This window comes from Myiozetetes cayanensis, unplaced genomic scaffold (assembly GCF_022539395.1).
Source record: "Myiozetetes cayanensis isolate MyiCay16 unplaced genomic scaffold, myiCay2020 scf2-11, whole genome shotgun sequence".
Classification (NCBI taxonomy): domain Eukaryota; kingdom Metazoa; phylum Chordata; class Aves; order Passeriformes; family Tyrannidae; genus Myiozetetes; species Myiozetetes cayanensis.
The window spans coordinates 45,932,756-45,946,872 of record NW_026087411.1 but is presented as its reverse complement, the minus strand read 5'-3'; the positions used below and the strand labels follow the sequence as shown (position 1 = coordinate 45,946,872).

General features: G+C 35.7%; 1 protein-coding gene across 5 annotated transcripts in view; it reads left to right on the top strand.

Moving 5' to 3' along the window:
• The window catches only part of PACRG (parkin coregulated), a 258,467-nt gene that overhangs the window by 126,655 nt on the left and 117,695 nt on the right, over positions 1 to 14,117 (top strand). For all 5 annotated transcript variants that reach the window (XR_007629028.1, XM_050316180.1, XM_050316178.1 and 2 more), the window contains one exon: positions 2,168 to 2,317. Coding sequence is in view for 4 of the 5 variants with exons in the window: in XM_050316180.1 (XP_050172137.1) it covers positions 2,168 to 2,317 (150 nt within the window). In the remaining variant the exon portion in view is untranslated. The remainder of the gene's footprint in view (positions 1 to 2,167; positions 2,318 to 14,117) is intronic.

The window sequence follows — 14,117 nt, the reverse complement described above, 5'->3', positions numbered from 1 at the left end:
GGAAGAACTATTCCCGGAAGTGGATACAATTAATTGGTTAAGGATTAAGAAGCTGTGATTTCTGACAATTATAATTTTTATGTCATTTAGTTAATTATTAGTGTGTGTATGAATAATCAGTTTTATTAATTTATATTAATTCATTCATACAAGTGGATATAAATATTCATTCATGGTTTTATGAATGATATAATTGTTGTACTTAAAATACAAGTGTTAATGATACTTTTCCTACAAGTTCCATTAGCTACTATATATGTGCATGATAATTTAGTAATGAATAAATCTATATGTTGGAACCCCAGAGCTTCCTTTTCCAGTCACTCCTTTATGAAAATGAATAATGCCTGTTTCTCTGTAAGACAATATTTTCCTACCTGAGACTTGGACCTAATCTTTAAAATTGTATCTGGGAGTCTCTCTTTGCTAAAACAGCATTAGAATATCTACCCACAAAAGCATATTTTGGAATAGCCTATCTCTTTGCTGGAACCTAATGTAAGCATGCTGCATTGGTGGGCTTCCAGTCCACACAATAATATGTTCAGAGACAATATGAAATTAACTGCAACCTGGTGACTACAATAGGGACTAGAAAATAAGGAATTCAGTCTGTATTTTCATTTAGCAGTATTTCTCTAACTTGGAATCACTATGATGTGCAATAGTACTTTTATACCTTAGGCTCTCTAACTGTTTTCTAACTGTGGTTTCAATGTGCTGTTCACAAGCATGCTAGGAGGCATAAAGGGACATTATTTACTAATTGATTTTCAAGAGTTGTCTCTACACATTTGTACAACCAATCTGCCCTGCCCTTGCTTTGGAGCTCTCACTCTGATTTTTATCATTCAGCAGACATGCAAGAAGAAGCAGAAGAGGGTGGGGTACAGTGCGTTTGCTTAAAGAGATGGAAAAAATGACGTTGCTCCTGTGTGAGAATACTACTTCATTCCTTATGAAAAGGCATTCCTGTGCACTGACAAAACTCAGCACCAGAAATAGTGAATCATAGAATTGTGGAATCATAGAATGGTTTTGGCCTGGAAGGGGCCTTTAAAGGTCATCTAGTTCCAACCCTCCTGCAACATCTTCAATCCTATTACTTTAGTTTGAAGAGGCAGTTCTTAAAGAACTTGTTAATAACTCACCTTCAAATTTTTATGTGTTCTTTACTACCATTTTTTCTTAGTGTTTATACTTAGTGTCATGCTATCACATATTTATATACTTCTGTGATTATAAAAGAAATGAATATAAGCTTATCTTTTTCAGTTCTTTCTGTGTGCAATGATGTAAACATCTATGTAAGTGGGCAGAACACTGGAGAATTAGACCAATATATAATACCATACCAAATTTGACAACTGCTTCCAGCTGCATAATTTCACAGAAGCTTTTATAAATAGATGGGTTTTGCAGGGAAAAAAATAAAAAGCATGACTCATTTTTAATTATAAGAGAGAATGCAAAGTACTTGCTTTTAGTAAAATTAAAAGAGAAGAGAAACAAAAGGTATTTATGAAATGTCAAAGTGTCATAAGATTAGAAGCATGACACTGAAAGCTAAGAGAAAAATCTAAGTAGGCTAGACAAAATCTTTTTTTTTTTCTAGAGTGTTTTTCTTTTGAAAAAAAAAGCCTACAAGGGTTTTTTTTAAGGTTTTTTTCTATAAACATTTGCTTCATTGTACTGATTCTCAGAATAGTAGGAATTGTTAGTTGAATGAATAAAATGATCGTGAAATAAATGAGTACAAACATACAAACACTAATTGTTGCACTAGAATGTATCTGTTGTCAACCTTTGCAGGTTGTCTTCAGTTGAACAGTTCCATTGGCCCCAAATGGTACTTACTGAACATTTATTTTTCATTTGTTTGGACCTCACCAGTATTACACAGGCAGCATGAGGGAATAATGAGCTGCATTCTTTAGGTTACTGAAGAGTCAGCACAAATTGTGGGAACAAATAACAATCAGACAAGGCAGTGTTTTATAACATCAGGACTGCAATCCATCTTTCAAAGCTGGGCTAATAAAGGCCCACTTACAATCCCCGGCAGAGTACAGTTTAATTAAATTTGTCCATTAGAGGACTCCTCCCCCTCCCTCTACATTTTAGAAATTAATTCCACTTTCTGCCTGTTGTTCTTTTTGCATCACAGATGCACTGAACCTTCGTAACCGACGCGTCCTCATCAGCACACTGAAAATCCTCCAGCACCTGGTGGCGTCAGCTGACATGGTGGGGGAGGCCTTGGTGCCTTATTATCGGCAAATTCTCCCAGTCCTAAACATCTTTAAGCATATGAACGGTGAGTTATCCTAACAGACACTGCCTTTCAACTCCTGAGGTAAAAAGGGGCTTGAGACAGGCTTAATTAACAATGTAGTTTAGATTTATTAGTGTATATAAACTCAAATCCATTTGGAGCTCTAAATAATGTAAACTCTCCCTCCTACTATTCCCTAAGGATGCACTGAAATTAACAATTTCATTTATTACTCCTTGCACGTACAGTTTATTTAACACAGTACAGAAGCACTGAAGCAGTTCTATAATCTCCCAATAATTAAATTGTAAAGTTTTGTAACAGTCTTTTGAATACATTAATAAATTGCAAAGGTTTTTTCCTCCCTCCAACACACTAGTTCAGTCCAGCTGTTTTATTCCATTTTGTGCCCTCCACAAGCAATTCACTGCTTCCAGACGGTTTAAGAAAGATTAAGATTAAAATTAAAATTAGGGATCAGACTAATTAATTTGAGGGTCAAGAGAACTCCTTGTTATAGAAAATTTCGAGTTACATAATACTTAGCAAAACAGTGAAGTTTGAAGTTATTACTGCACACTTAGGTTTTATTTTAGAGAATTTTAGAACTAATTTGTATATATTTTTCTTTGTAGTGCAGATCTCTATTGCCAATCTCAGTCTTTAATAACTATGAGTACTGTATACTGTGAATGCATTTACACCACAGTCACCAGCTGAAATCAACATGGTGTCTCTTGCTTTTGCCAAACTAATATCTAAAGTATTTTTCTCCAGTAAATCTATCTGTACTTATCTGCTCAATTATCTACCAAGTTACTGTATTTAAAATATCTGTTACTGACTTGCAGCAGATGTAAAGAAATTTAATTCCTCACAATCTTTCAAAAGAGGTTTTTCATGAAATTCATGGCATTTTAATAGTTGTTTGCAGGACTCCTTCCTATTATACTTTCTGTTTGCATTGCTATGGAATATAGTACCTTATTCTCTTTAGTCAGTACAAGGTTCACCTGAGATTGAACAAATTCACCTCAAATTGCCTGTTCAAAGACTGGCTTTAAGATGCAAATGAAATTTAGATTTTAGATCCCTTTAAATACATGTGCATCTGTGGCTTTGTTTTCCTTAGTGAGAAATGTGCAGTAGCATGACATTCCACAGTTGCAGTGTAGTTCAGATGACAACTGTGGCTTTCTAGAAGTAGTGGGATGAAAAGTTATGAGTGTAATCTGTAGGCTGAATTTATGTAATTTCTGTAGGGCTCCTTAGGAGCTGGAAGATTCCCTCTTAACAGATCTAATTTCAGTATCTGGCGCAAATAAGGCCATAAAAATGACTCTCATTGATTAATGAATATACCACACATGCTTTTTTCCAAGTTTCAGCCTGACGTAGTCCATAAATTCTCTTGACTAGGCTTTTCTACAGTGATTTCAGATGAATAATAGAGAAAGCTCATGTGTAACCAGGCACATAGCTTAACAATGAATTAAACACATCTTAAATATATCTTCAGTTTTGATTGTATTGTGAGCAAAATAAACCGTATTTTCAACATATTTGCATAAGATTTGTGCTCTGTGAGTTTGTGCCTATATAAAACTACACTAAATCATAATATTTGGCATTGAAGAACTAAAATCCCAGAGAGAAATGAAAAGTAATAGTTCAAAAATAATTGATTTTATTAAGTCATTACTTTTCTAGAAATAGAAGTTCCAAAATTTCAGTATTACCAGGAATGAAATGGATACTACTTGCAAGGCCTACCATATGAAACTGTTCAACTCGTTCAGTACTTGCATGTGAATGATGGGGAATACCTCTGTCTCCTCCTTCCTCAAAAAGATTATATTCCATTTCTCCTTCACGAGTGGTTTACAGTAAATGCATACTCCCTTCCTCCTCCTTTCTGTCAAAATAAGCTGATAGGCAACTGAGGTGCAGATGTTTGCTCCCAATCATAAGAAAGTTGTAGACACTGATCCAGGCTATTTTCTCCACTGTTTGTTCATAGAGGTGAAAGGTGGGGTGAGTGGAGTGTACACTCTTCCTCCTTCTTTTCTGTATAGCTTGGGAAAGCAGAAACTGTGATATATCTTCCAGGAGTTGTGTCAATTGCAGTCTATTAAGTCGAACACTGTGGAAGTTTGTCCAGAATTAAGTTAGTTGGAAGAAGCCGTGATTTAATCATTGCCACCTCACTAGATCAGTATTGATCTGATGAAAGGAACTCTTTCCCAAATTCAGCATTTGTGAATATCACTCTCACTAAACAAACTGATTGTCAAGAGAATATTAGAGAAAACCCAAAAAAACCCTTCTCAGCAAACAAAACAAACAAAACAAAATAAAACAAACAAAACCAAACCAACCAAACCAAAAAGGTATTGGTAGGAAATCAAGGTCAACTTACTTTAAATTCAAGTTACCTGGTAATCAGTTCAGAACAAACCAAAATGATACTTCATGCAGTGTGTGTGATGTGAAGCTCCAGAACTCCCAGCTCCAAATTCTTTAGATATACTAAAGGTTTATATGGATTCAGTGGAGGCTCAGAAACGTCATAAAAAAGAGTCTATGGCTTGTTTAATAAAACACGTGGGTAAGTGATATTGGTAATTGTCATAAATTATAAAAAGGAGAGTATTGAAAACTAAATTAAAAGTTTTAATTATTGAAAATATCTAAAACATGCTCACCTATCTGAGTCATAAGATACAGGTTAAAATAAATCAATGCAACCTGAGTTATAAATACTAGGGGGAAGATCCAAACCTCCTGAGACAGTCAGTGTGAAAGCCACAAGAAAGAATTCGATGAACTTCTGAAGAGTTTCAGTGGTGAGGAAGGGGCTTTTTGGCGCACAAAACCTGAATTTCTGTCCTCACTTTTAAACTCTGACTTGCAACAGACATTCCTTTTCACTGGGGTTCTTGAGTGCCCAGTTGCAGAGCATTAGATCATCAAAGAGCAAAGTTCTGTTGGTGATGCTGCCTTTCATGTCTTTATTGGTGGAGACTGTGAAAGCATCCTCACCAACTGGGCAGGATGTGCTCTGAAAAAGGGGTTGAAGCTTTCTGTTGGAACGGTTAACCAGAGCCATAAGAGTGGCAGGAGGGCAAAAGAAGGGAACGTGATTTTCCAGTGACTGAGGAAGAGGAATACTGGTGAGATGTAGGAGTTTTTTCTAATCTCTGCAGACTGGGAGGGGACTAGCAGTCTCTAAACAAGCCTCCCAACATATGGTCTATTATGCACACTTGCTACTATATAATATAATAAACAATAAAAGTCACAATCATGCTTACTAAGTCATATTATAAATCCTGTAATGTCACTGTAGTTTAAACGTGTAAAGTAAAAGTACTCTTACGAAACTCATTTAAATCTTGTGAAAGGGAAAGAAAATTCTGCACAGACTCAAATGGAAGTATTCTTCTTTTGCATCACAAAACCTGTTTTTTTGTGTGCCTTACTTTCTAGGCTGTCTTTTATAAATCTGTGAACTATCTGGTGTAAATACAATACAAAACCAAATACAGTAAGTTTTCTCTTTTATGAAAGCAGGCAGAAGAGAAAAATAAAGCAAAATTAAAAAAAAAAAAAAAAAAAAAAAAAAAAAAGGGAGTCTTCAGAACCTGGAATATCCTATTAGGGTGCATTTATACCAGAGTGATGTCTGAAACAGAAATTTGTTCATTAAAAAGATTAGACCATTAGGAAGAGCAAGATTCTCTTGTTCAATTTACCTGACTGGTAAATGAAGATTTCGTTGATTTAGTTTAACAACTATTTTATGCTGTCAAATCTGAGCAGTTTTAATGGCTGTATTACATCAATTCATCAACTTATATTATTCAGTAGTGATCAAGAGCGGTTTTTGCTGTAGAATAGATGAAAACAAAATATTATTAGGATTTACATGCCTCAGAGAGAGCAGTGTGAGGTGGCACTGTGCTGTAGAAGGTACCTCTCCAGCACGGTAATTTCGTCTGTGACTTGTTTCGGTCACTGTAAGGCAAAAGGGGGTATTAGGGCAGACTGAAGCCCAAGTTTCTTTTGGTAGCAGAAAAAATGCCTTGACACTATCAATAACTTAAGACTAACATAAACTTCTGATGGCCTCCATCTATGTCTTCAATCCTTGAAAATAAAATTTTAGAGATATGACAGAGTACCTCATGTAACTGTGTCATAGCATTCAACCAAGCGTGAAGCCACACAGCAGAATTCTAATGCATGTTTTACAGCACCTGAACTTCACTTGGGGAAAAAACATTCTCTTGTCTGAAAGGTACTTCACATGCTTTGGAGAACCCTACTGTACAAAATGCAATAGTACTCCACAGATTCTAAAGGAAGAAGCAGGACTCATGTTTAATGACAAGAGCAAAAGACTCTGCTCACAGGTACAAGTGCTCCCTGTGTTGGAGTCTGAGTGTTTTCAGAACTGCTTGTGTACGCCAGAGGCAGTGATGCTCCTCCAAGTGGTCCATGGTTATTAGTAAGAAGCAGCAATTATCCTCTAATGTGATTGAATATGCTCTAAAGAAAATCTCTTGCCCAGAACATTTCAGCTGTATGCTTCTTCCACTGGGAAATACAAAAGTCCTTTCACAAAGAATGGCAGTCCTGTTCTAAAATACTTTACGTTTTGCCATCAACTTTTGCAAAGTAATGTATTCAAGGTCCTCCTAATTTCTCCTATGAACTTTGAGATTTCAGAGTATTCTCAAACAACTTTGCTCAGGGTTCCGTGCTACTTAAAAAAAAAAAAAAAATGCTGTAGCTTTTATTTTTCTTTTTTTTCTTTTCAACTGAAAACGGAGATTTGCACAGAATTCGTTGATTCATGGTTGAGATTTGAATAAAAAGCACCTAATGTCATAAGATTATTGATAAAATAAACCATGTCCTATAGGACCATGGTAGGACCATGGTAGGATGCAATAGGACCATACTAGTCCTATCAGAGCAGTAGCATAAACTGTGTACTAAATCCAGTTTTCAGACTGTTCATTGTAACACTTATTCTTCCTATTCCCACGCATATTTTGCAAGCTTTCTTTGAATTCCATCAGTTATAATTTCTGAAATTTAAAAACAAAGATTCTGATGTGGCTTTAGGGATACACACTTCAAAGGAATAAGACCACCATGACAGCACTGATCTGAGTGAAAAAAATAGTTTAGATACATTTTCTCTTTTTTTTTTAATATATACCCTCAGCATAAGAGGATTCAGAATGTTCTGATTCATCAACATTTAATGAAAAATATTGTGGTTTTCCCAAAATGGAATCTGCCAGTAAATCACCTTTTTAAGCAGATAGGGATAAATTGATCACACTCCAAAAAAGTTATCATCGTACTGCTGGGAAGCAAAATGTATTTTTGTCATTCCAAAGTGTAATTAATGATATTATTTCAACAGGCTTCCTATGAATTATAGTTTTAAGAATATTTATTTAACAAATACACTTCAGTGTTTTTAAGAACATTTCTATGAGATCAGCTGATGGTCTTTTAATGGTGTTTTTCAAAAATGTCTTGGGTTTTTTTTTGTCAAGAATCTCATCTTGAAAGCAAAAGCCTCCTAAAATAATATTTCATATTCTAATTGAATATTCAGGAAAGTGATCCTCAATCGTTATCAGCTATTGTCTCACACGTTTTTTTGCACACTGGTCAGTCTCATCATGTTTCAATGACCACTCCTGCATATGGAGTTACAAAAAACCCACTGGAACTCTGAAGAACAGAAATTAGAAGTTACTAAGACCTACCTGTACTGGAGCATTTGTTGCTTTAGTATCTTTAATTGAAAGCATGTCATTTTAAGCTGATGATACAGAAAACTTCTAATGTGTAATCGAAACTCTGTCAGGTACTTTATAACACATTGAGAGAATCATCACACTTAGATCTTAATTGCTGGGTAATTTCTAATTGCTGTCTAATTTCTTAGCTGAAAATACAGCACCAGTTGTGCAAAATAAAACCAACTCAGCTGTGATTAAATTGATGCTATTCACACATAGCACTTACTTTTAATGTGTTAATAGTCTAATTAATTCAGCATCTTGAATTTTTGATAAAAGAAAAATTAAAAGCTTCCCATGACAGAGGGTGATATATTACATCCAATATTTCATTTTTCCTCTTTTAGTTTTTAATTTTTTGAGTATGATGACTCAGGGAAATGAGAGTTGTCTATTGAATGACAAACAGGTTGTGTGTGAGTTAGGACATCTGAATTCACAGAAAATTCATGGACAAGTAAAATAGTGGAAACATCAAATTCTTCCTATGCTTCAGTGGAAACATCTGTAAAATAGGTATAACCTGAATGGCCTTGTAGGCCTCAATCAGCATTTTGTTTGACAATTAATCAGAGTTACCACAAAGTACCAGGAGTGTGAGTATCGTATATCAGTGAAACATAATTATCATTCAGTTAAGAGTTCATATCATGCTTTGCTTTAATAGTTTTGTTGGATTCGTATTCCTATGGGAAATAATTACCTTTGGTAATCCCATGTTTAAGGACAATTTGGACGTTGAGGACTAAATTTATGCAGAATTACAGTAGTATCTGTAAGTCTGTTTACTCTGGATACTTACACGTGTCTTAATATCATCAGGTATGTATCTGGCCTCCAAATGAGATGAGGAAGTGTTTAAGTTACCGCGAAGTCCATAGTGTAGGCATGCCTTGAGCAGATCTGATGCACAGCTACAAAACAAACATCAAAACACAACAAGCGTAGTCATTTCAATTTATTTTGCTTGCAACTTTATTTCTGGTTCGTTTGGCATTGGATTGGCCAATGGCATCCTGTATCAGCAATAGTGTGGCCAGCAGGACCAGGGCAGTGATCATCCCCCTGTATTTGGCACTGGTGAGGCTGCACCTTAATTTCTGTATTCAGTTTACGGCCTCTCAGTGTAAGAAAGAGATTTCTTATTCCTCTGGAGATGCTGGAACACATCCAGAGAAGGGCAATGGAGCTGGTCAAGGGTTTGGAGCACAATTCTTATGTGGCTAAGGGAGCTGGGGTTTTATAGCCTGGAGAAGACTTGGAGGCTTGGAGGGGACATAATTGCCCTCTACAACTACCTGACAGGAGGCTGTAGCAAGGGGGGTGTTGATCTCTTCTCTCAAGTAGTAAGAGGCAATGGTCTCAAGTTGTGTCAGGGAAGGTTTAGACTGGATATTAGGAAAAATTTCTTCACAGAAAGGGTTGTCAAACATTGGAACAGGCTGCCCGTGGCAGTGAGGGAGTCACCAACCCTAGAGGTAATTAAAATATGTGTAGATGTGACACTTTGCAACAATGATTTAGTGGTGAACTTGGCAGGGTTAGGTTGATGGTTGGACTTGATGGTCTTAGAGGTCTTTCCCAACCTAAACAATTCTATGGTTCTATGGTTGTTTTAAAAAAATAAAATGCATGTACAATTGTGCAAGATGGAATTAGAACCTGCAATTCTCAACTGCTGTTTGACTTGTGTTACTGCTTCACCTATTCTTCTTTGGGTAGGAATTCTGAACTTATTGCTGAACCTAACTGAACTGCACCGTGTAGGATGGTGCAAGCTGGCACATATTTATCTAGAAAATACTACTCACAGAATCAACTAGTTCAGCACGTTCCAGCTTGGTGGAATTACATCTCCATATATTCACAGTTTCCTAGCTGCCCTTGGTAGATCAGAACCTCCATTCTGCAATTCTGATTAAAGCCCCCTAAACTCTGGAGTAGAGTGTGCCTGAACTTATCATATTCAATGGATTTGCTGTAAGCAGCTCCCTGTGGACTTCTTTGTCACTCAGGCTCCTGATTCAGTTTGCAAAGTCTTGTAGTGTCTTGTAGGTGACAAGTCTATCTCTCTAGATATTAAGTCTTTCTTTGGATCTGGCCTTACAGTCTAGATTAATAAAATGTAACTACCTTCTGGCTAGGAGTTATTCCTTTCTTCTGTATAATTATAGAGTTGGTTTGCAGTTGGTTGTTAGGACTGAGAAGTGATTTCAGTTGGGCTTGCACTGCCTGGTTCATTTAAAACTGCTTTCAGAGTACACATTAAGTAATTCTGAGAAAATATTTGTTTTCTGTATAATTCTTCTGTTTTTATGCATGTTTGCAAACAAATTAACCCAAGTTTGAGGAGACATACGGTTTCAACTTGTCACATTTATTAAGGTAGCATATTTTTTATTTTAAATATACAACTGAAATCTGTGTTCATTTAATAATTTCAAGTTGATTTTTTTTTGGTTGGTTATTGCGGATATTTTTAATTTGTGTGCTCAATTAGGATTTTTGCTCTGAGGAAACTATTTCTGTGAAAATCAACTTGAGGTTGCCAAAATTGCAGAAATTAGCTCTGCACCTGGCTTTCTGTTTTTATATCAAATTCAAAACAAAACAAAACAAAAAAACCCACACAGGTAATGAGGAGAGAGAAGCTCAAAAGAGAGAGGGAACTCCTTGCGTGGATGACAATTTTTCTTGTGGCACCTCTCTCTTGCCCTCAAGAAAAACAGATTAAAGCCCCATATAATGGAATGATACCGGTGGGAGCATAAATATTGCAGTGTGATTAAACCACCAAAATACTCAGGTGATTAAAGTGCTTCAGGTCTTTCAGTTATTATTCTGTTATATCACTTCATCTCATTTCACAACGTTGCTTTTTTCATAGTTTTTGAAGAACACTCTAGGCAACAAAATTGATTTTGTGAGACCCATAGCTTTGGAATATTGATTCATTTTTTTATATTGCACATCCATCATCCTTCTTTTTAGACACACCAGCAAGAATATGTGTTCTTGTTATAATATCATCTGGTCATCCCAATGCTGATGCAATTAGCACATGGAAACCTTTGCTTCTTTGACAGGACTATACTAGCTGAGAGGTACCCTTTTGACTTTTCTTATTTGAGAATTAGGTGAAGTAGATTAGACATTTATGATCAGATCATTTGCTAACTAACATCTATATCTAATTCAGAAACTAGGACTTTCAACTAGGAGTTACATTTTTTGGAAAAAAAAAAAAAAAGAAGCCAACCAACCAGCCAAACCAAACCAACCAACCAAACAAACCAAACCAAACCAAACCAAACCAAACAAACAACAAAACAAAAGAAAACAAAACAAAACAAAAAAGGTAAAAAAACCCAAGCCCCAAACCACCTATTTTTGTTTTAAGACTTTCCACTTGTGCACTATCTTAGGTTCCCTGTTATTTTTGCTTTGAAAGTTTAGTAAAGCATTCAGTAAAAAGTAGGGAATGCCAAAGCTAACATTCAACTCTATCACTTCTCACTTTGTTTTATATATTATGATACAGTTTCTAATAAAAAGAATCTGACACAGTACATGAGAAGGAATTAATATGTAATTAATGATGTTAATAATGTAGTAGTTGTCAAGCTGCCCTCGAGGTCAGCTGACGCGTGACAGTGATGGGGTTACCTATTGCTCCTGCCTGCCTTTTTTCTCTAGTCCAGTGATCAGAAACCCACTTACAGCTGAATTACATGGCAAAGAACTTCTGCCAATATACATAGCAGAGGTTGTCAAATGGTACTGTACCTCATGTCTCACGGCAAAGTGCTTTTTCTACTTCCATAATGCTGGATTTTGGTCAAGATATTGATATTCTGAAGCAATTTCCTATAGTGTCAACATTAATTGTATACATTTTTTTAATACACTCCCAACAATCCCCATGTATTGATATGTTGTTTCTTGTTTTTTTACTTAATGTTCAATTATCCAAGACAGAAACAGATGCATTTCTGATGTATTTGTATGGTTCAATCAATGATGAGTTCATGATCCAAAGTCCCTGACCTTCTCACCATGGAAAGTATTAGGCAAGGAAGTTATATAAATGGCTGTATGTTGGTTTCATGAGAATCGTGCACTGACTAAAAGGTGCACTGGCAAATATAAGGGGGTGATGTTAAATGCTGATCTGTACTTTAAACTGTAGATTATATATCGTATTAATTTTTAGCAATGGAAAGAGATTGTATTCAGAAAGCCTGGATATGTGAAATTAAGTTTCATCTTTGGAGGAACTTGTGTTCACTGGTTGCAGGGGATCCTGCAGAGGTTAACCTTACTAGGAAGTAAAATTAACTTTGGTGTGTAAATCATCCATGTGTTAGATTTCACAGACAAGCAGACTGTCCTAGTAGATTCATCTACTGTCACAGAAATGTCAGTTGCAAATGAAGGCTAAGCAGTGGAGTAGCCATAACAGGCAAATCATCATAGATATTCGTAATTACTACTAAGGAAAATAAATGTGAGGCATGTGAATAATATGAGTTGCAGTCTCTGTGGCAAAAACATTGTGTGGTATGTTATTTGAGCAGCAGCACAAATAGTTACCATAGGCATTGTGAAAAGACAGTTTCCCTGTGGCAGAGAAGACATGCTTGTTGGCCCCTAGAGTCTGTTCCTGGAATGTCTTAAATTGGTTGTGTTCTTTTTTTGTAAAATGAACTTACACATACCTCATTCTTGGTACCTACTTGCAATGCAAACTACCCATTAGCTACTAGCAGTGCAAACACTTTGATGAAACCAGGTAAGAAAGTGAAAGTTTTTCTTGCTTTGTAATACTTTTTCTAATGTTTCTTGCTTTGGTGTAAGTGGATACTTGTTATTGGGAGGCTACTGTGTCACAGGCCCCCATAAGGAAGAAATATGTATCCAAGAAATTTAAATAGTTGGAAGTGATTGGCATACACATATTTGTATGTGAAAAGGAAAATTGAGAACCTTCTATATGGAATACTGCATCTGGAGGGGATGGAACAAGAAAATGTGATGTATGTATGTTGGAGGGGGTGTGTGTGTTTGTGTGTGTGTATGTGCAATTTTTACTTCTTTTTTTTTTTAATGAAGCTAGATCTACAGTGAAGTTTCTATTATATTATTCTTATGGGTTTAGCAATTCAAGGTTCTGTTGAGGAAATGCAAAGATTATTTTCTATCTTCTTGAAAACGAATTTCTTGATATATAAACTTTGTTATGGAGTTTGGACAATAGGTCAGATTCAACTAAATTTAGGGAAGGAAACAAAGAAATAGCAGAGAATAAATTTAGACCCATAAGGTGCTACTTCACAGAGTTCTTCTACATACTCTTCTGAGACTTATGGAAAGTATTTCTACTATTCTATCCGAAACTGGTAGGTAGTGAAATATCATTATTTCTTGTATGGAATCCCAAAGAAACCTAGGAAACTCAAGGAAGGAGCAGGGATTTCTTTGTGGAGGCCAGCTGGACAATAAGAATTTTACGTGTAACTTAGAAAAAACCCAAGTCCTTGATAACTAGATTTCAAAATATTACATATCTTGAATGGGATATATAGTACAGGTGTATTGCAGATTTAAATATAAATAGTAGAGTATATGTTCATGCAAAAAGATTATTCCAAGCCTTTTTATTTTTTTTCAAAGGCTTTTCTTTTTGGAAAATAGTAAAATGGAAACAGTCTTTACATTTGCATTATAGTATTCTAAATCCAAGACACCTACAAAATACAGGTTTCTATTTGTTTTATATTCTGTCCTCTAATGCAACCTCATAGTTTCAGAATTTACTGTCCTCTTTTCTAGGGCTCTGACATACAGTTTCAGTCATGTCCCAGATCTTTAGGACATCTCTGGATCATATAGTTCATATGAATAATATTGACTAAGGACTTCAATTTGCAATCCTTATGTAGATACTAAGCTATGGAGAGCTTACTCAGAATTGAGGATTGTGTGCCCAGGTGTCAAACTCTCAATATAAAAAG